The 20,796-nt window shown below is 41.7% G+C and overlaps 1 protein-coding gene across 4 annotated transcripts in view; it reads right to left on the minus strand.

Moving 5' to 3' along the window:
- FAM120A (family with sequence similarity 120A) overlaps nt 1-20,796 on the minus strand; it is a 115,162-nt gene that overhangs the window by 76,539 nt on the left and 17,827 nt on the right. For all 4 annotated transcript variants that reach the window (XR_002517709.2, XM_009189207.4, XM_003911994.4 and 1 more), the window contains exons 2-3: nt 18,880-19,126; nt 13,936-14,018 (exon numbers count right to left, since the gene is read on the minus strand). Coding sequence is in view for 3 of the 4 variants with exons in the window: in XM_009189207.4 (XP_009187471.2) it covers nt 13,936-14,018; nt 18,880-19,126 (330 nt within the window). In the remaining variant the exon portion in view is untranslated. The remainder of the gene's footprint in view (nt 1-13,935; nt 14,019-18,879; nt 19,127-20,796) is intronic.

Consider the following 20,796-nt stretch of genomic DNA (forward strand, 5'->3'; position numbering starts at 1 on the left):
GCTAGAAAAAAGGAACACAGAACAACCCTTCAAATTTCCTGACTTCGAGAAGCTCACATTCTTCTTGGCGACAAAACGTTGCCCCAGTCTCTCAGGGAGCCCCCGAGAGGACACAGTGGAGCACAGGTCCGGGGGCTGAGGACGCAGAAATGCTTCCTTAGTCATCTAAGGTGGGTGAAGCTCAAAGTGTGGTCCCCAAGAAATTGTCACTACCACAGTCCTTGGCCCCAGCAGTCTGTGCTTTTGACCAAGCCCTCCAAGCTATGGAATCACCAAATGCACCCTGCAGGCCCACGGTTTTCTACTATAACAGTCAAGGGAAAGGAAAACACGTAGACCCTAGAATTGTCAGATACCACTAATAGTCATGCCTTCAAAATTCTTGAAACGTTATGACATAAATCAGTATTCTGTACGCATTTGCCTAAATAAAGATTTGAAAGGCTGTTAAAATGCAGTTAATCACAAATAACGTTAAGTGTGATCATCACTCCAAAGATGGAAACTGCTCTGCACGTATACTGAAGTACCTAAAGGTTTTAAACTGAACAAAGAAAAGTTATCCATTCCATTTTACAGGCCTAGAGCCTAGGATGAAAAGGCAGGCAGGCCTACTGGAACCTGGGCTCCATCGTGCAGTGACAGGATCTCTTTACAAAAAGCTGCCACCAGTCCAAGGAGGAAACTGTCGTGTACTGTGGTCCCCTTCCCTTCTTGGGGGAATACCTGTCATGTATTCTAATAGTTTCGAAGGCTGTGTACCCAGGCCGTGCCCTAAGGATGCATACTCGATATAATCCTCACAACTCGATGAGTAGCCACTGTTAATGTCCCCATCTTATAGAGGAGCTTACTAAGTACCCACCACAGCCAACCAGGTGAGTGGCTGAGTGGACTCTACACACTTAGCCACAGCACTGTGGCCTTTTTAATCTTCCATTTGAAATTGCGCCTTTTCTGAAGTGTTGAAATGTGCTTATTTAATGAAAAGATGGTAGACGGTGAATTCCTTTTTCTTCCAACATTCTTACTTAGAAAAATTAAGAGTTGGCAACACAACAGTAGTCTTCCAACTTTTTTTTTTAACAGATACGTGGAATTCAAATCACTGCTACAGATGAAGAGAGTGACTGAGAAATTCTAAACAGGGGAATGATGAGATCAGACCTGAATTTAAACAGATCATTTTGTGAGCCATGTGGAAGACGGACAGCCGAGGAAAAGATCAGCAAAAGGGAGGCTCCATGGCTCCCGCATGAATCCCAGCAAGCAGTGGCTGAAACAGAAGCAAGGAGAGGATGTGGCAATTCAGGAAATATCAGAGCAGATGCAGGAAGGGGAAGAATCAAAGATGACTCCCAAGTTCTACCGTGGATGACTGGCAGGGTCACTGGTGGCACTAGGTGGCAAGTACAACACAGGAGGACAAGCCAAGTTAGAGAAGATGAAGACATTTGTAGATCAGAAATGCCAAATCTGACGTGCACGTGCATATCCAAGTAGAGAGGACAGGGTGGAGAGCTCGGTGAAGGGGACTTGTCTAGAGAAATACATTTCAGGGTAGCTGAGACTTCAGCACAGATCTGCCAGGAGAGTGTGAGAATCACAGTACAGATGGAACCCGTAGGAGGCAACAGAGGCGAGGAGGAGGAAAAGAAAGACTACAGCACACTGACATGTGGAAAGCCAGGCGGGAGGGCCCCGGCGAGGAGAGGAGGAGTATGATGAGGCGGAAAACCAGCCACAAGATCAGCTCTCACGGGCATCCATGGTCTTGACAAAAGCAATCTTATGACAATGAGATTCAAGGGAAGGAAGTTAAGTGCTGGGGATGTGACAGGAGCTACCACAAGATGGCAGTCAGAAGAATATGGGGCAGATCTGTTCATATTTACAAACTGAGGGCCAAGAACCAAGAGGGAGGGAGATATTATACAGAAGTTCCACCAGATATGTTCAATGACAAAGGTTCAAGAAGGCCAGGAATACTCCAGTGTCAGGCTAGAAAAGAAATAAAAATGGGAAAATAAATGTGTAGATGAGGAAAGAGAAGTTGAGGAGGACCACGCCTGAAGGTGTCAATATTCTGGCAGAAAGAACCTGCTAAGAGAAAGCAGTGTGAAACTGAGCAGAGGCCCAGGAGAGAGTGACGAATGTTCACAGTAACTGGGAAGGAGAATAGAATGATGCTGCCCACATGGAGGGGCTGCCTACAGTCAGACACCAGCATTTTTCAGATCAGTTTTACTGAAATATTTCGCATGGAATAAAATCCCATCAATTTTAGCATATAATTCAGTGAGTTACAACACACGCCTCCAATAGTGTAACTACTATCACAATCAAGAAAACATCACATTCCCATCACCCCAGAGTCCCATTGTGTCCGTTTCCCACCACAGTCCCAGACAACCACAAGTCTGCCTTCTATCACTATCACTATTGTTTTGCCTTTTCTAGAGTTTTATATAAATGTGATCAGACAGATTTCCTTTGGGTTTGACTCTTTGCTTAAGACAATACTTTGAGATGCAAACTTATTGCAAAGATAAGTAGTATATTTGTAAATCATGCATCTAATAATAGACTTGCATCTGGAATATATTAAAAATCATTAGAATGCAGGCCAGGTGCGGTGGCTCACGCCTGTAATCCCAGCACTTTGGGAGGCCAAGGTGGGTGGATCACTTGAGGTCAGGAGTTCAAGACCAGCCTGGTCAACACGGTGAAACTCTGTTTCTACCAAAAATACAAAAATTAGCTGCGCATGGTGGTGCATGCCTGTAGTCCCAGTTGCTCAGGAGGCTGAGGCAGGAGAATTGCTTGAACCTAGAAAGCGGAGGTTGCAGTAAGCTAAGATCATGCCACTGCATTCCAGACAAAGCGAGGCTCTGTCTCAAAAAACAAAAACAAAAACCCTTAGAACTCAATGATGAAAAGACAAATAACCCAATTTTAAAATGAGCAAAGGATTTGAAGAGGCATTTATCCAAAGAAGGTCTAAAAATGACGCATAAGCACAGCAAAAGATATTCAACATCATCAGTCGTCAAAGAAATGCAAATCAAAACAAAAATGAGAAACCTCATTAAGCTCACTAAGATGGAGAAAATAAAAAAACAGACAATAACGAGCATTGGTAAGGATGTGGAGAAATCAGAACCTTTACACGTTGCTGGGGGGAATGTAAACTGTGCAGCTGCTGTGGCAACAGTTTGATGGTCCTCAAAAAGCTAAACATAGGTCAATCACAGTGGCTCATGCCTGTAATCCCAGCACTTTGGGAAGCCAAGGCAGGCGGATCACTTGAGGTCTGGAGTTTGAGACCAGCCTGGCCAACATGGTGAAACCCCATCTCTACTAAAAATACAAAAATTAGCCGGGTGTGCTGGCACACACCTGCCATTCCAGCTACTCAGGAGGTTAAGGCAAGCGAATCACTTGAGCCTGGGAGGCAGAGGTTGCAGACAGCCAAAATCATGCCACAGGTCTGGGCAAAGGAGTGAGACTCTAAAAAAGTCTCAAAAAAAAAAAAAAAAAAAGATAGAAAGAAAGAAAGAAAGAAAAGAAAAAGGAAGAAAAAAAAAATCTAAGCACAGACCTACTACATGACCCAGCAATTCTACTCCCAGCCATATACCCATGGAAAATGAAAACATCCACACAAAACTTACACACAAATGTTCATAACAACATTATTTATAATTGTCAAAAGGTAGAAATAACCCAAGTGTCCACCAACTGATGAAAAGAGCAATAAAAATGTCATATATTCACACAATGGGATACCATTCAGTCATTTAAAAAAAAAAATGCAGTAGGCTGGGTGCGGGGCTCATGCCTGTAATCTCAGCACTATGGGACGCTGAGGTGGGAGGATGCTTGAGGCCAGGAGTTCAAGACCAGCCTGGGCAACATGGTGAAATCCTGTCTCTTAAAAAAAATTAAAACATTAGCCCAGTGTGGTGGTACGTGACTATAGTCCTAGCTACTAAGGAGGCTGAGGCAGGAGGATTGCTTGGGCCCAGAAGTTCAAAGTTACAGTGAGCTATGATCGTGCCACTGACTGCACTCCAGCCTAGGAGACAGTTTCTTTTTTCTTTTTTTTTTTTTTTAAAAAAAAGGAATAAAGTATAGATACATGTTACAACATGGAAGAACCGTGAAAGCACTATACTCAGTGAAAGAAGACAGACACAAAGACCACATGTTGTGTGGTTTTACGTGGTGGTGGGCGCCTGTAGTCCCAGCTATTCAGGACGCTAAGGCAGGAGAATGGTGCGAACCCAGGAGGCGGAGCTTGCAGTGAGCCGAGATTGAGCCACTGCACTCCAGCCTGGGCAACAGAGTGAGACTCCAACTCAGAAAAATAATAATAATAAATAAATGTCCAGAATAGGCAAATCCATAGAGACAGAAATCATATTAGTGGTTGGCCAAGGGGTTGCAGACGGAAAGAAGTGGAGAGTGACTGCCAATGCAGACATGGCTTCTTTTTGGGGTTACAGGGGCTAGAGTCTCAAAGACACAGCAAGAAGGTCAGGAAGAGAAGTTGACCCTGGACAAGGGCTGTGAGCAAGAGATATAAGAAACCAAGATGTTGGCCATAGCTGGGACTGTTGCTAGCAAGCCCTCTGCTTCTTTTTATTTTTTGTTGAGACAGGGTTTTACTCTGTCACACAAGCTGGAGCACAGTGGCACAGATCGAGGCTCACTGCAGCCTCGATATCCCAGGCTCAAGCAATCCTTCCACTTCAGCCTGTCAAGTAGCTGGGACTACAGGGGCATGCCACCACACTCAGCTAGTTTTTTTTATTTTTTATAGAGATAAGGTCTCACTATGTTGCCCTGGTCTCAAACTCCTGAGCTCAAGTAATCCTCCCACCTTGGCCTCCCAAAGTGTTAGGATTACAGGCATGAGCCACCATACTCAGCTCAAGCCCTGTTTCTGACCAAGAATGTCTTGGAAGGAACTTGCCTGGCACGAAATCTGGTGCCAGATTTGGCTGGGCAGGGGGTGGTGGCAGTTCCCAGGCAAAATGTCTTGAGGGTGATATTCTCTAGGTTGAGGAGCCCTCGGTGTACAGTTAGAGTGCAACAACAGTGTCTGATCTGCCATGAGTGGAGGGGGAGTAGGAGACATGGGACTAGGACTAGGACACAGCACTAATTCACACGTGTCACCATGGCATTCAGAGGAAGGTGAATATGCTAAGCAGAAAGTGATGGAGAAAGCCTGGTTAGAAACAGGGCTGACATTACGAACTCACAGGGTAGGAAGTAAGCTAGAAAATGTTTACACTCTCATTTTTAAGACTGACATTATGCTGCTTATTTAAAATAAAACTAGAGCATTCTAGTTCTAAGCACAGTTAGCAGGCTGGGCGCAGTGGCTCATGCCTGTAATCCCAGCGCTTTCGCAGGCCGAGGCGGGTAGATCACCTGAGGTCAGGAGTTCGAGACCAGCCTGGCCAACATGGTGAAACCCCGTCTCCACTAAAAATACAAAAATTAGCCCGGTGTGGTGGTGCATGCCTGTAGTCCCAGCTACCTGGGAGGCTGAGGCAGGAGAATCTCTTGAACCCAGGAGGCAGAGGTTGCAGTGAGCCACGATTGCACCACTGCACTCCAGCCTGGGTGACAGAGCAAGATTCCATCTCAGAATAATAGTAATAATAATAAAGCACAGTTAGCAAAGACACTATTACTGAGCTTCTCTTTGCTTGCTCTATTCCAGGTCTCTCTCCCAGAGATACCATAAGTGCCAGCACTCCCAACACGGTATCTTTCAGATCCCATTCAGACTGTGTCTGTCTTTCCCTTGCTGGCCTCTGTTCCTGCTCCTGCCGGCAGGGTCGTCCGTTCCAGGCCAATCAGGAAGAATTCTGCTTGGCAGTCCCACTCACTGCATGGGAGGAGCCAAACTAAAAGCAATCCTGCAACAAGGAAGGAGCACAAACCTCCCACAACTTACATCCCTTTCTCCCCAGCAATATGACAGGAGACCTACTCCTAATCTGTGAAAAAAAGACAGAAGCTGGGTGTGGTGGTGCGCACCTGTAGTCCCAGCTACTTGGGAGGCTGAGGCAGGAGAAGGAGAATCAATTGAGCCCAGGAGTTTGCATCTGTACTGCACATGATCACACCTGTGAACAGCCACTGCACTCCAGCCTGAGCAACAGAGCAAGACCCTGTCTCTTAAAAAAAAAAAAAAAAAGAGAGAGAGAGAGACAGCAAAACTATTCTTGAGCCCCAAGAGATTCCAGCAGATTCCTCAGAATTCTAAGCTCTCCAGTTTTATTTTAAAACAAACAGGGAACAGAGAAGGAGACTGACTGGAAGATATAAACAAGCAGAAATTCTTTTGAGTTCAGTTTGTATTTTAACTTATTTCATTTAACAACCCCACATATAAATTAAAAGGAGCAAAGAACAAATTTCTTATCAAATGCAGGTTTTCAAGACTTAAAGCTTAAAATCCAGTACAATGAATCTGTATACATTAACCATTAAAAACATTTAGCTAATGTCACACACATGATGCATCACATGCATGATGATGGATGGTGACAATGATGACCACCACTAGCAAGATAGACATTTTTATTACACTTCGAAGGATCAAATATCAATCTGTTTAAAGTGGTTATCTCTGAGAAGTGGGATTATAAGTACCTTTCATTTTCACACGACATATTTCTGTACTGATTAAATTTTTCTAATTATTTTTATAATAAAAAAGAGAATTTTAAAAAAGATAACGTAGGCTTCTAGTTAAGACAGTAAAAATGCAATAGACATATGAAGACTACAAAGATGAATAAAATCAGAGGGTTCAGTCAAACTACCTCATCTTGTCTGTCTCTCCTTTTTCCCCAATATTTAGACTATGTTTAGAAAAAAAAAAAAAAAAAGAAACAGAAGAATGTTTTAATCTACTTACCTTCCAGGCCCCTAACATTATATTTTCTAAAGCTAAATAAGTACTTAGATTTTAGGAAGTTTTTCTTAGCTCTTACTAAACTATTATATAATAACTTACTAAGAAAAAAATATATGAAGTGAACTTCAATTAACACTAACATGTAAGGAGAAATTCCTTCTTTGGAGGGTTCATAGAATCAGAACCACCCCCTCCCGCTATGACAATATAGGTGAAAGTCAGAAATAAACAAAGTCCATCTTTCTATTTATTTACAGTTTATAACCAACTTAATTTTTTAAAAAAAGATTTCAGAAAGATCAAGTCATCTGATCACCAACCTAGCTCCAGCAAGGTTACATGTTATACGTCACACACAATGAAGCCTCAAAGTGCCTGAAATGCTACAGCTCTTCTTAAATGGAAGCTGGCTCCAGGCACTGCATGAGACCTACCAGCACCTCTCGCCCTAGTCCGGACACAGGCACCAGGCACAGCGGTCACTAGGACCACAGGCTGAGCAGCAGCTGCAACAGCCACCCAAGTGTCCATCCGGGAAACCCAAGAAAAAGGACTGTTCAGTTCCTCTCTGTCTCGAAAGGCCCTGATCTACTACTAGACTGGTTCACTGTGGGGTCTGCTGTGCGTTCCAACCCTGGAGATGACATGGTCCCTGTGATGAGAAGGCCAGACTGACAGCCCTACCATTGTCGCTCCTGGAGACCCTGATGCTACCCTCCTTACTACTCTCTCAGAGCCAGACCCAACTCCTGGCCCTAAAGGACATGTTTTAAAAGCAACACTCAATGACTTCTGGTTGAGGACAATAAGACATAAAAAATATAGTTAAAGATACCCCTGGGTAAAATTTAAGGTGAATGGCCGGGCGCGGTGGCTTATGCCTATAATCTTAGTACTTTGGGAGGCTAAGGCAGGCGGACTGCCTGAGCTCAGGGGTTTGAGACCAGCCTGGGCAACAAGGGGAAACCCCGTCTCTACTAAAATACAAAAAATTAGCCGTGCGTGGCAGCAGCGTGTAGCTGTAGTCCCAGCTACTCGGGAGGCTGAGGCAGGAGAACTGCTTGAACCCAAGAGGCAGAGGCTGCAGTGAGCCGAGATTGCGCCACTGCACTCCAACCTGGGCAAGGGAGCAAAACTCCGTCTCTAAAAAGAAAAAAATGGAGGTGAATCTAGAAGTTTTCTTGATATGGCCTGATAGATTGCCCCCGGTATACGGGTGGCTCAGGGAAAGATAAAGCTGGCAAAAGATTACCAAAAATAAGTGAATCAGAGTGGTAAGATGATAAATACACAAAGACATTTAAATCAAAAGGAAGAAATGCCAGGGCTAGGAATGAGAGGGAGCTCCTAAGATGATGCAGAAGAAAGCAAGCGTACTTTAGGGGAAGCTCCGAGAGAGGATCATACAGAGAAGACGGCGTTCCATGGATGACAGTGCAGCCTGGCCCAGGGCCCAGCCTGGCCCTAGGACAACCAGATGATGGGGTCAGAAAGGGCTGGAGGAGGACAAGTACTTCTAAGGGAGGCTCACCACACAGAGATGGGGTCTTTCAAAAAGACTGGGAACTGCAGAGTAGACAGAGTAAAACGGACTAAACCTAACTAGAAGGTAGAACTGCTGGTAGTGAAGTCTCAGGAAAGGGTAAACCCACATAAAATCTGCAAGCTGGGGTGTCCCAGACAAGGAGGCAGAAGGAGCTCAAAGGGCTCAGTGGTTGGGGATACTTGGCAATCACAAACAACTGGCAGGGATGGAAACTCAAAATATATGAAATTGAATATGAAGTTCAGGAACACAAAAACCATCAAAATGAATACAATGACCTGACACTAAACAGGTCCAACTTAAATGTTATTATATCCAAATACGAGGTCAATAGAATGTAGAACACCCAAGTGACAAAAAGCCTTCTATAAAGTGTTCTAAAAAACTCAAGATTCAAGAAAACCAGAGGCAACAAGAAATTATGTTTTTAAAAAAATAAATCCAGCAAACATCTATAAAACATACTAAAAAATTAAAACAACAAAATGCCCACCCAAGATAAAAAATTCCCGTACCCAGTTAGGACACAAAATCATACAATTTTTAAAACCCCAAAAAGCACATTTTGAAAAACTGCTCACCTAGCAGGTGTCTACAGCCAGGGGACCCTGCCCAGGATGGACTGCCATAGCCACAGGCACCCTCTGATGAGCACGGGCCACACCAGCTATGCAGGGCACCCACAGGCTCGCTAAACCTTATGACCAGGCAGACTGAATGGCCGACCACTCCCAGGGCACAGGAGGAGGTAGGCATGGGGGCACCACCTGAAGGGACACAGAGGCTGGGCTTGGGACTGGAGCCCATGCTCTGTGGGCTCAGCTCTCTGGGTACCAGGCTGCCTGACACCTCCCATTTCTCTCATGCAACACTGCCAGCCACACCAAAACCATCAAAGGAGCACAGCAGCCCAGAGCAACACAAGCAGTGGGAGCCTCTTCGAAAGACCAATATGCATCCAACCCACTTTTCGTTACTGTAAATACAATCCCGAATCTTCCTAATTATAACAGAGTCCAAAAACACATTGAACGGATATTCAATGTATTTTCCTTATTAAAGATATGACCCTTTGAAGAAATACTGCCATTGGAAAAAGTTTAAATGAGCACGGAAATGAGATGCACTCCTGGAATGCCTTCCCCATTGTTTGGGAGGGAGTGTACATTCCAGGAGTGTATCTCAACTCTTTCTGGTATATAAAAGATTTTCTTACGTTTCCAATCAAACAGAGTAACTTACTTACAGCAAAGTAAGGTAAACGCAGCCTCAGGCTTGGGTGCCTGTGCAGCCCTGGGGTTTTACCCATCCTGGCCCAGCCCGCTCTGTATCATCTGCTGCCAGGCTCCCTGCTCTGCAGGACCTGGGCCTGGGTGGAGACAGAGGTCACACTCCAGCCCAGCTTCTAGGCATCTCCAGGACTACAGTGAGGAATCTCAACAGCCAGGTCTCCTGAGGAATAGGGAGTAACACATAACTCTCATTTTCTTACTCTCATTATAGAACTGACCACATCTTAGACACTCCCTGACCCCTGACACCATCCTACAATTTTACAAGTTACATGAAATGGCCCAACTGTCCTGAACATAAATGAAATATTCTTTGCAACTAAACCTAAGAAATTCGACGCCCACCTTGGTAGCAGCTCTTAAGGTTACCACTGACGTATGAAAAAGTCACCTTACGTCCTATTTCCTACTGCCTTCTACCAATTTTAGGTTCTAAGTATGTCTAACATTGCAGTCATAATCTAGTAATAAGCACGATCTACTACTAACTAATAAAGCAGAACAAAACAGAATGTGGCTTCCGTCCTAGCTTTCCTCTTTGCAGATATTACCCAACGATTTAACAGTTGTTCTTCCCTGTGCTTCTGAGCCCCCAGAGCCCCAAAGCAGATGTGCTAATCTTTCAGCACACCCAGGGCTGTGGACAGTCAAGGAGGACTTCACAATTTCTAACTGATGTAGCTGGTTCCACGACAGTCAGAGAGTTAAAAATTCACAGTGAATGAATGAATGCATGTAGTGAAATTTGTAAAGACACATGTTTAAAAGATGAGTCTAAGAATGCTACTTATAAACAAAACAAATAAAAATTCATAGTGCTACCAACATACTGAAGATTTGGAATCACACAAATTATCGACTACTAATGACTTCCTATCCATGGTATTTTGTGATTTTCATCAGATGGTAAAAAGAGAAATTTTCTCATGATTTTTATTGGTTCCCTTTCTAATACAGTATACTGGAAAAACAGCTGTTAAAGACACGTGATTTTGCATCCTCAAGCTTAAGCTTTCTTGGTCCATCCCTTTTATCATATTATATTTGTACTATTTCGCCAAAGCCAAATTTATTATTGTTGACAGAGGGTTGGTGTTCTATGAAGTTAACATCTAATCAATTCAAAGCACCTTTTAAAATGCAGTACCATAATCTTAAACCTCTCATCATTTCAACACAATACAAAAACACAAAGAATATTTCAGAAAGTAAAACTCAGAATATTATGGAGATATGTAACAACTATCCAAATTTTCGAAAGATGCAATTGGTTTTATAACTGGGAAAAAAGAAAGAGACTAAACAGCAGGTGGGATACACACAATTCTGCAGCACATCCATCAGTCATGCTCATGGGGAGAAAACCACATCCAATTTCCCTTATGTACATTAAAATTACTGAAATGGTGCTGCATACAAAATGTGAATGAACGGTCAAAACATTAAAGTGGGCCAGGTGCGGTGGCTCACACCTGTAATCCCAGCACTTTGGGAGGCCGAGGTGGGTGGATCACCTGAGGTCAGGAGTTTGAGACCAGTATGGCCAACATGGTGAAAACCCCTCTATTAAAATACAAAAATTAGCCGGCATGGCAGCAGGCGCCTGTAATCCCAGCTACTTGGAAGGCTGAGGCAGAAGAATTGCTTGAACCCGGGAGGCAGAGGTTGCAGTGAGCCAAGATCTCACCCCTGACTCCATCCTGGGTGACAGAGCAAGACTCTGTCTCAAAAAAAAAATTTAAAGTGGCTAACAAATGCAGTTTCTGAACTTATCTCAAAATCAGGTGCACTTGCATTTCAGGTTTGACTTTAAAATCCTACAACTTATCAAGTCATCTGAAAAATAATTTAGGATTTCTTCTCCAATATGCCATAAAAGTACTCAGTTAATATCAAAATGCATCCATAAAGCTTGACTGGATCCTGATTTAAAAAAAAAAAATCTATACATGACTCTGAAAAAATCTGAATATGAACTTAATATTAAATGATAATAGACACTGCACTCCAGCAGAGGTGACAGAACAAGACCTTGTCTCAAAAAAAAAAAAAAATGATATTGGAGAATTATTATTAATTTAGTTGATGTCATAAGACTAATAGGATAAAGTAACAAAATGTCCTTATTTTTAGGAAGTGATGGAGCAAGCTGACATTTCCATGGGTAAAGTGTTACATCTGCAACTTACTTCCAAAGAGTTTTTGTTAAACAAAACACAGACATATACTTTATGGCAAAATGTTTATAATTGTCAGACTAAGATGGTGGATATATGGATACACATTCTCTATTCTTTCCACATTTTCATACTTAAAGATTTTCTTAACAAAATTTAGGAAAAATATACATGTAATGATGTTATTCACCTGGCAATAAATTGAGCTGGTTTTCCAATAATTCTTCAAACAGCTCTTCACTTCTAACCCTGTGACATATGAAGCAGGGGTAGTTTAACTTAGACATACACATATAGCCAGAGACCTTGGGAGTATCTCACCCCTGCTCTTCAAAACAAAATAAATCTTGTAGGAAACAAGCCTTCATTTGTGTCTCACTTATAAAAGCATAATGCTTAACAGAGCTATTGAGCACAGGTGCAGTGCTCTGAAGTCCAGCTGATGACACGCTGCATTTCCCCAATCCGCATTTCAGTCATGGCATCACCAGGAGCTTAGGGTCCAGATGACAGATCACATCACTTCATTCATGAAAACATACAGGAGGGATTCTATGACCAGAAATGTAATTTCTAACAAGAGGAGAAAAACTAATTTTTGAACAAGAAGTTGAAAACAGTCCATATCAAACCCTGTTAGGGTGAAAAGGAGAACATTTTATAGCATGCCAGAGATGAAAAAGAAAAAGAGTTTGAAATAGCAAGGAACAAAATGAGAGGAGGAAAGAATTCTACTTAAGCTTTTGGGTATGACCAAAGTTAAAGGTAAATTAAAATGTAGAAGAAAAACTCCCATTTGAAACTAGCCACCAATTAAAATTGTTTATGGAGGGAGGGTAATTACAACAACATTCAGAATTTTACAGCCCTTCAGAAAACACCCAATTTAACCGCCACCCTTTACTATAAGGAAGCAGTCCCAGGGCGGGAAGCAGATACAAAGTCTAGGTCCCCATCTTCCCATTTGCCCAAGTCAAGAAAGGCATTTGAACCTGACAAATAAATGATCATTGCAATCACAAGAGTCACTAACAAGTCCAAGTTGAAGTTTTCCAGTGCCTCGTGCCAATCTCACTCATTACTCCTATGCTCACATCAAACACAGACACCTTCCACTGCAGAAAATCAGAGTTAAGCGCCTCCCTCTCTGATGTCTGTTACTATCACAAACAGGAAGCGAATCAAAAGAGAGAAAAATAATATTAAGTTTTAATAAAACAGTACAAATGGATCATTTATCTAATGAATTTGAGTCTCCCCCATCATCCAAAAGCTTTAGATTATTTTATAATTGTAGAAAATTAGTTACAAAATTTATCAACTATGCTACCTAGAGAAAAAATTAAAATTTTTAAGTAAGAAAATTAATATATAAAACATCAGCTCAAAGATTTCCTTCTATCTAGGTACAAGGCACAAAGAATTCCTTAAGGGAAATTTTCAAGGGCATTTATACATTTACCTAACATATAGGTGTTGAGAACAAAGGATGGTAGCATTGTTGCTTGCTTCTTGAGGCAATGCATATCCTGAAATCATGGTAAAACATGATATTGCTAACTTTGTAGCACCACCAATAAAGGGCCTAACATGTTATTAAAGTAATAGCAGGCCGGGCACAGTGGCTCACGCCAGTAATCCCAGCACTTTGGGAGGCCGACGCGGGCGGATCACGAGGTCAGGAGATCGAGACCATCCTGGCGAACACGGTGAAACCCCGTCTCTACTAAAAATACAAAATATTAGCCAGCCGTGGTGGTGGGCGCCTGTAGTCCCAGCTACTTGGGAGGCTGAGGCAGGAGAATGGCATGAACCCGGGAGGCGGAGCTTGCAGTGAGCCGAGATCACGCCACTGCACTCCAGCCTGGGCGACAAAGCACGACTCCATCTCAAAAATAAAAATTAAAAAAAAAACCCGTAATAGCAAACTCACAGTTGATTATTACAAATGCTAGACAAATAAAGTGAAATTTGTACCTTTAGTGAGGCTAGTGGATGTTCTGGACCAAGTAAACTCCAATGAAAGGAAGCCAGATCTTCATCAGGCAGAATGTGATTTCCTGGAATATAAACATGGATAACATAAAAGCAATCATCTTAAGTAACATAGGGAAACATTTAAAAGCACTGCATCTATAGTAGAAAACTTTCAAACAGAAACTGAGAACAACTCTTCATCTCTTAACATAAAGCAACATACAGCAGGCAGAATCCTTGCAGCTGCCTTAAGAATGACGGGAATTTCTAGTGGAGTCCCAGCAGCATTCAACCTAAGAACTGCATAAAACTGAAGCAACCTCACAGCACAGTATTAAAAATAAATACCAGTTTGCAAAAGGTCAGTCTGACAATGTCAGGCTATCAAACACCAATTAGATTCAAGTTTTCATTTGTTCATGAAATGGCTGTGGTTCAAGCTTTCATCTGTTCACGAAATAGCTATGGTTCAAAATTACATAAAAACACCAAATGTGAAACCTGCACAATTATAAAATCTTTCTTAGCAAGATTAAATGACAATGACTGCTGATTGTAACATGAATCAACACTCTTCTCCCATAATTTCCATCACCACCCACAAACATATGTGAAAAGGCCCATCCTACAATAATACTCATGAGGCCATTAAGCTGCTCATCCTATCACCAGTGCTGTCACAGTCTACAAACAAAACTGTATTCAATGGAGAAACTGTATTTGCGGGGAATACTCTACTTCCACAATCATGTTCGTATGCCTGGTATACCTGATCTTTAGTAGGTTAGCTATCTCACTGAAATCTCCAAGCAGTAATTTCCTAAACAACTGTGATTTTTATAACATGACTTAATCACCTCCACATTATGATAGCAGATTCATTAATTTGCTACTAACAGAAGGCAAAACAAAGTAAGCCCATTCGGAATATTGCTACATTATAATATAGGTTGAGCATCCGTAGTCCAAAAATCCAAAATGATGCAAAATTTGAAACTTTTTCAACATCAACATGATGCCACAAGTGGAAAATTCCACACCTCTGCTCGTAAGATGGCACGCAGTCAAAAGGCAGTCAAAACTTTGTTTCCTGCACAAAATTATTTAAAATGTTTTATAAAATTACCTTTAGGCTATGTGTATAAGGTATATATGAAACATAAATGACTTTCATGCTTAGACTTGAGTCCCATCTCTAAGATACTTCATTAGGCATATGCAAATACTTCAAAATACTTCTGGTCCTAAGCATTTCAGATAAGGGACACTCCACCTGTATTCCAAACACACAAACACACAATCCAGAGGTACTGAACTCCCGTGATGTCCAAATGAGCAAATCTGAACCGTAACTGCCCAGGTTTGCTGTGTTTGATATTGTTTTCCTCTGTTAAGGGATTGCATAGAATTTCACAGTGAAGAATGAAGTGTCTGGCCAGGCGCGGTGGCTCACGCCTGTAATCCCAGCACTTTGGGAGGCCGACACGGGCGGATCACGAGGTCAGGAGATCGAGACCATCCTGGCGAACACGGTGAAACCCCGTCTCTACTAAAAAATACAAAAAATTAGCCGGGCATGGTGGCGGGTGCCTGTAGTCCCAGCTACTCGGGAGGCTGAGGCAGGAGAATGGGGGGAACCCGGGAGGCGGAGCTTGCAGTGAGCCGAGATCGCCCCACTGCACTCCAGCCCGGGCGACAGAGCGAGACTCCATCTCAAAAAAAAAAAAAAAAGAATGACATGTCTGAAATTTCGGAAGCTTCAATTTGAAATAATATTAAGGCAACTCGAACATTAGTAACAGTCCCTGTGAAAAATTGGGTGAAATACTTAAGTGAATATTCCAACATTCCTAAAACAAAATACTTTATAGAGCTATACTTTCCATTACAGAAAGGAAAAGAAAAATAAGTTTTCTCATTTGAGCACAGTGAAACCTTTCCAGCCTGGCCAACATGGTGAGAATTAGCCAGGTGTGGTGGCACACACCTGTAATCCCAGCTACTCGGGAGGCTGAGGCATGAGAATCACTTGAACCTGGGAGACAGAGGTTGCAGTGAGCCAAGATCACACCACTGCACTCCAGCCTGGGCAACAGAGAGAGACTCCATCTCAAAAAACAACAACGACAACAAAAACTCAGGAGCTTACCTATAACTTCACTAAACTTTTTGAAGAGATTCCAAGCCCTAAATTAAATTGACAACATATTGCAATTGATTTTGTTTTTCATTTATTTCAAAACTTCACAGACTAACAAGCTAGAAACGTATCAGTTGGTATTATTTTCCAAATACTATATTCAATGTTTCTTAAACAAGATAAACAGTATTCTTCCATTTATCAAATGAGCTAAGGCATCCATATTCTAAGAGCATGTGATTTTCACATTCAAAGTCAATTAATATGCCAAGTTATTTTGCATAGCATTTGAGCAAATATGGAACTTTCCATATAATGTGACACTGCCATACTCACTTTTAACATCAGAGGAAATATCCTTTTATATTTTAATATTTGAAAATCTATTTAAAAGATTAGTTTTAATCCCCAAATCCCCAAAGGCACAAGAGTTCCCTTACTAAGCACTGTATTTGAGATTAGATTCAAACAAACACAACTTGTGAAATCACAATTTTGTTGACTGACTGATATAGTAAAACATGAAATGCTTTCACAAGATAATATATAAAAAATTGTGTGGCCAGGCGCGGTGGCTCATGCCTGTAATCCCAGCACTTTGGGAGGCTCAGGCAGGTGGATCGCCCTGAGCTCAGAAGTTGGAGACCAGCCTGGCCAACATGGTGAAACCCTGTCTCAACCAAAAACACACACCAAAAAAACAAGCTGGACGTGGTGGCATGCACCTTTAGTCCCAACTACTTGGGAAGTTGAGATGGAAGGATCGCTTGAGCCTGGGAGGCGGAGGTTGCAGTGAGCCGAGATTGCACCACTGCACTCCACTCTAGGCAACAGAGTGAAAACCTGTCTCAAAAAAAAAAATGCTGGGTGCGGTGGCTCACACCTGTAATCCCAGCAAAGACAGAGGTGGGTGGATTGCTTGAGCTCAGGAGTTCAAGACCAGCCCGGTCAACATGGTGAAACCCTGTCTCTACTAAAAATACAAAAATTAACCAGGTGTGGTGGCGGGCGCCTGTAATCCCAGTTTTCGGGAGCCTGAGGCATGAGAACTGCTTGAACCATGGAGGCGGAGGTTGCAGTGAGCCAAGATCACACTATTGTACTCCAGCCTGGGCAACAAAGCGAGACTCCATTAAAACAAACAAACAAAAAAATTGTCCAAAGATATCTTAAAGATGAAAACTTGAACAGCACAGCCTCTGCAGCCCATGGGCTGGCAGTTTGCTGATCTTTAAGTTTCTTTCCTACCCAGTCCCCATTTTCTGATAAGGTTTCTAGGAGGTCTGTTAGGTATATATCCTACGGCTTATTGGCTTAAAATGTACTGTCATTTGAGACCAACTGGGAGAAAGAGAAATCAATAGCGCAACTGTTTTGATAGTGAATATTGATTGGCAAGTGTCTTTTTGAAATAAAGAACCAGTCCCTCCAAAAAAGTAAAAATAAGTTGTGACTCCTTCACTACAATTTCTAGTTGTGTAAAACTGTTTTGGAGTGTTTATAAAAATCTTTCTGATAACTAGGCATTTCTAAAACTAATCCACAATGTAATCCCCTCTTGAACAGGACTGGATTGGACGGCTAGCCTCTACAGAATATATACTGCAAGGGAGCACAGTAACTGGGCACTGGACACCACGCAGCTTCCCAAACTGGCCTTGTGTGTCCGAAACAGCCCCAAATCCCATCCGATTCGTGGATTGTAATCACAGGAGTGCCTCCCTCCAAAACATGTTTACTTACAGTTGGACACGATTCTTATCAACTCTAAGCAAACTAGAGCTGGATATTAAAGTAGGGTGAGACAAGCACAATGAAAGCATAAGAAAGGGTAGCTGACAAAAGAGCAAAGAAAGAAAACACACAATGCAAATATAAAGGGACAGATAAATATATTACCTCTTGGGAAATTTTTTCTTTTTTTTCTTTGGAGACAAAGTCTCACTCTGTCGCCCAGGCTGGAGTGCAGTGGTGCACTCTCGGCTCACTGCAACCTCTGCCTCCCTGGTTCAAGCCATTGTTGTGCCTCAGCCTCCCAAGTAGCTAGGACTATAGGCACCCGCCACCATGCCCGGCTAATTTTTGTATTTTTAGTAAAGACAGGGTTTCACCATGTTGGCCAGGCTGGTCTCAAACTCCTGACCTCAATGAGCCACCCGCCTTGGCATCCCAAAGTGCTCAGATTACAGGCATGGGGGAATTATTTTTAATTAAAGAAAATTAAAATATGTCATAGTGAAAACAACATTTCACCCTTTCTGGGTATTCAGCATAAGGAATTCCTCCAAGGAAATTTTTTAAAGACATGTACACATTTACTTAAAATGTAGGTGTTGGAAACAAGGTACGATAGCTTATTTTTGTTTCTCTTCTAAAGTAGTGAGTGTCCTGAAAATGAGGTGAAAACATCACTGTTCTAACCCCATAGCATATTTTCTTCTATTATAAACATAATTTATGTCAAAGGTTTAAATGTCTAATTTACCTAGTGACCATGTGTTGACATCTGTGATTTACAATGTTAGTTTTCCAAAACCTTAAACAAGTTTATTCACAAAATTAATCTGAACAATTCCTGGATAGAACGATACCGATACCTCAACAAACACTTAAGAACAAAAGTAGCACATTAGCTATGCCAAAAAATAATACAAAGCAAGGAAGGCTAAGGAAGAACCCACATCTTGGTTCTCTTCAATGTGAGACACATATCCAAAACATTCAAGCACAGAAATACTTAAAAGATCAATGTGCGCATCATATGGTCACTCCCTTATAAAATATTTTCACACTGCTCCACCTACCTAAGAGAGCAGCAAAAATAGGAAAACGATTTGGATTCAGGTCCAGTTGCTTGGCAACTTCATGCATCAGATATTGGCTTGTGGTGAGACTTTTCCCATTTCGGCTCAGTTTTAGGGCATGGGCACTGAAATAGTAGGGGATGTTGCACAGTGCATAATCAGAGTCATATGCAACCAAGCCATGGAAACCATTCTCTCTGCAGAAACCAATCACTTCCTGATGGTGATCCTCAATGCTCTGTGCAACCTGGCAAACGAGAAAAAAACTTCATCAGATGTAGGGTAACACTGTAGCAACAAGCTCAATAAGCAGAAATGTTTGCACAGAAGCTGAAAAATCACATTTATGGAAACTATCCATGAAAGCCAAACAGTCAAAAAAATGCCATAATAAAGTTTGCAACACATTGCTCCACTAAGAAATTTCTGTGGGACATTGCATTTAAATCATCTCCTGTCAGTAACTTATGATCCCATCTAGACTACAAATCAATTTTCAATTCTTGTCAAGCTCAAAGATCACCCTGCTTGAAAACACACAAAGCCAGCTGACCCCATGACAGTATTTTCAAGGAAGAGACGGGGAGAAAGACACAAGAAAACAAAGAGGTGGGAAAGAGGGAGACAGAAAGAAGCCACCCAGTGTCAATGAAACCAAACCATTTCTTCAAAGTAGATCAAATGCGTCAGGTGAAATCATCAGAATTTTAAAAATAAAATAAAAGTATGATCCCTCACCTACCTGTCAACCAGTTATTATCCTCCTAAAGCCTTCCACACGTGGAGACTGTGTAAGGATGCACACATTCACCCTCAATGTAACTGCCATGGGCTTATTCTATGTCCCACACACTACGTCAGGACTAGATCTACATCAACTGCCTTTTCAGTGATGAAAAATCTAAGACCCCTCTTTACTTCTGCTGAATCCCCACTGAAACATCCACACTACCTCAGATTTCCACAACACACGAAGGAGCAAGCAGAGAAGCAACACCTCTGAGAAGTCAAAGTCCTCTGGACTCTCTCTAGTCCAAAAATATAGCAAAAACACCTGGAAAACATGTTCTGAACGATTTACAGTCCAAGACCACCAAATTCTCTCCTGCTGTTTCACATACTCATTAACACAACTAAATTTCTAGCAGATTTTTTGTTTCTACAATGGATAAGGTAATTTAGAGAACATTAATTTAAACTAAATTAGGTGATTCCAGTAACAATGGAGTATTAACTCTCCACAGGGCCTTAGAGGAGAAAAATGTGTGCCATTCTTAACCTTAAGTTTTTAAAACTACTGTCCAATGTGTGGCTACACTGAGAGAAAGTTTATATTAAATTAAATTCAAAATTAAGTTCAAGTACTGAGTGGTCACAGGACACCAGAAGCTAACATACTAATTGGACAGCACAGACAGAACAGTCTCATTACCTCAGATAATTCTACTGGACATCACTGTAGAGTTCACCTCACTTCTCACCAACTTTCATAATAAAAGCAGTTGCCACATTTTGTTGGAAAGTTAGCTATAACGAAATCTCACTGAGAGGCAATGCAAACCTTTTCAAGATGCGTACGTAAAAGAAGAAATCATTTTCTGAATTCTTGGTAAATATTTCAATAAAAACATTTTACTTCATAAGCAAAAAACACAACAACATCCAATCAGTCAAATAACATTCTATTCTTTAGAATAGGAAACTGCTGTTTTATCCCTCAATCTAAAAACACTGTACACCAGCTAAAACAGAATAGATTTTTTAAAAATCTAAAATTAGGCCTGCTTCATCCTCTCACTTCTAGAAATGGTAATTTCTAATCCAAGTTCTTTACCTCAAATCCTTTTATTATGTACAACTTTACATTTACAGTGATTTTTAAACTACTTTAAAATCATTAGAAATAACTGGCTTTTT

Source organism: Papio anubis, chromosome 13 (genome assembly GCF_008728515.1).
Source record: "Papio anubis isolate 15944 chromosome 13, Panubis1.0, whole genome shotgun sequence".
NCBI lineage: Eukaryota > Metazoa > Chordata > Mammalia > Primates > Cercopithecidae > Papio > Papio anubis.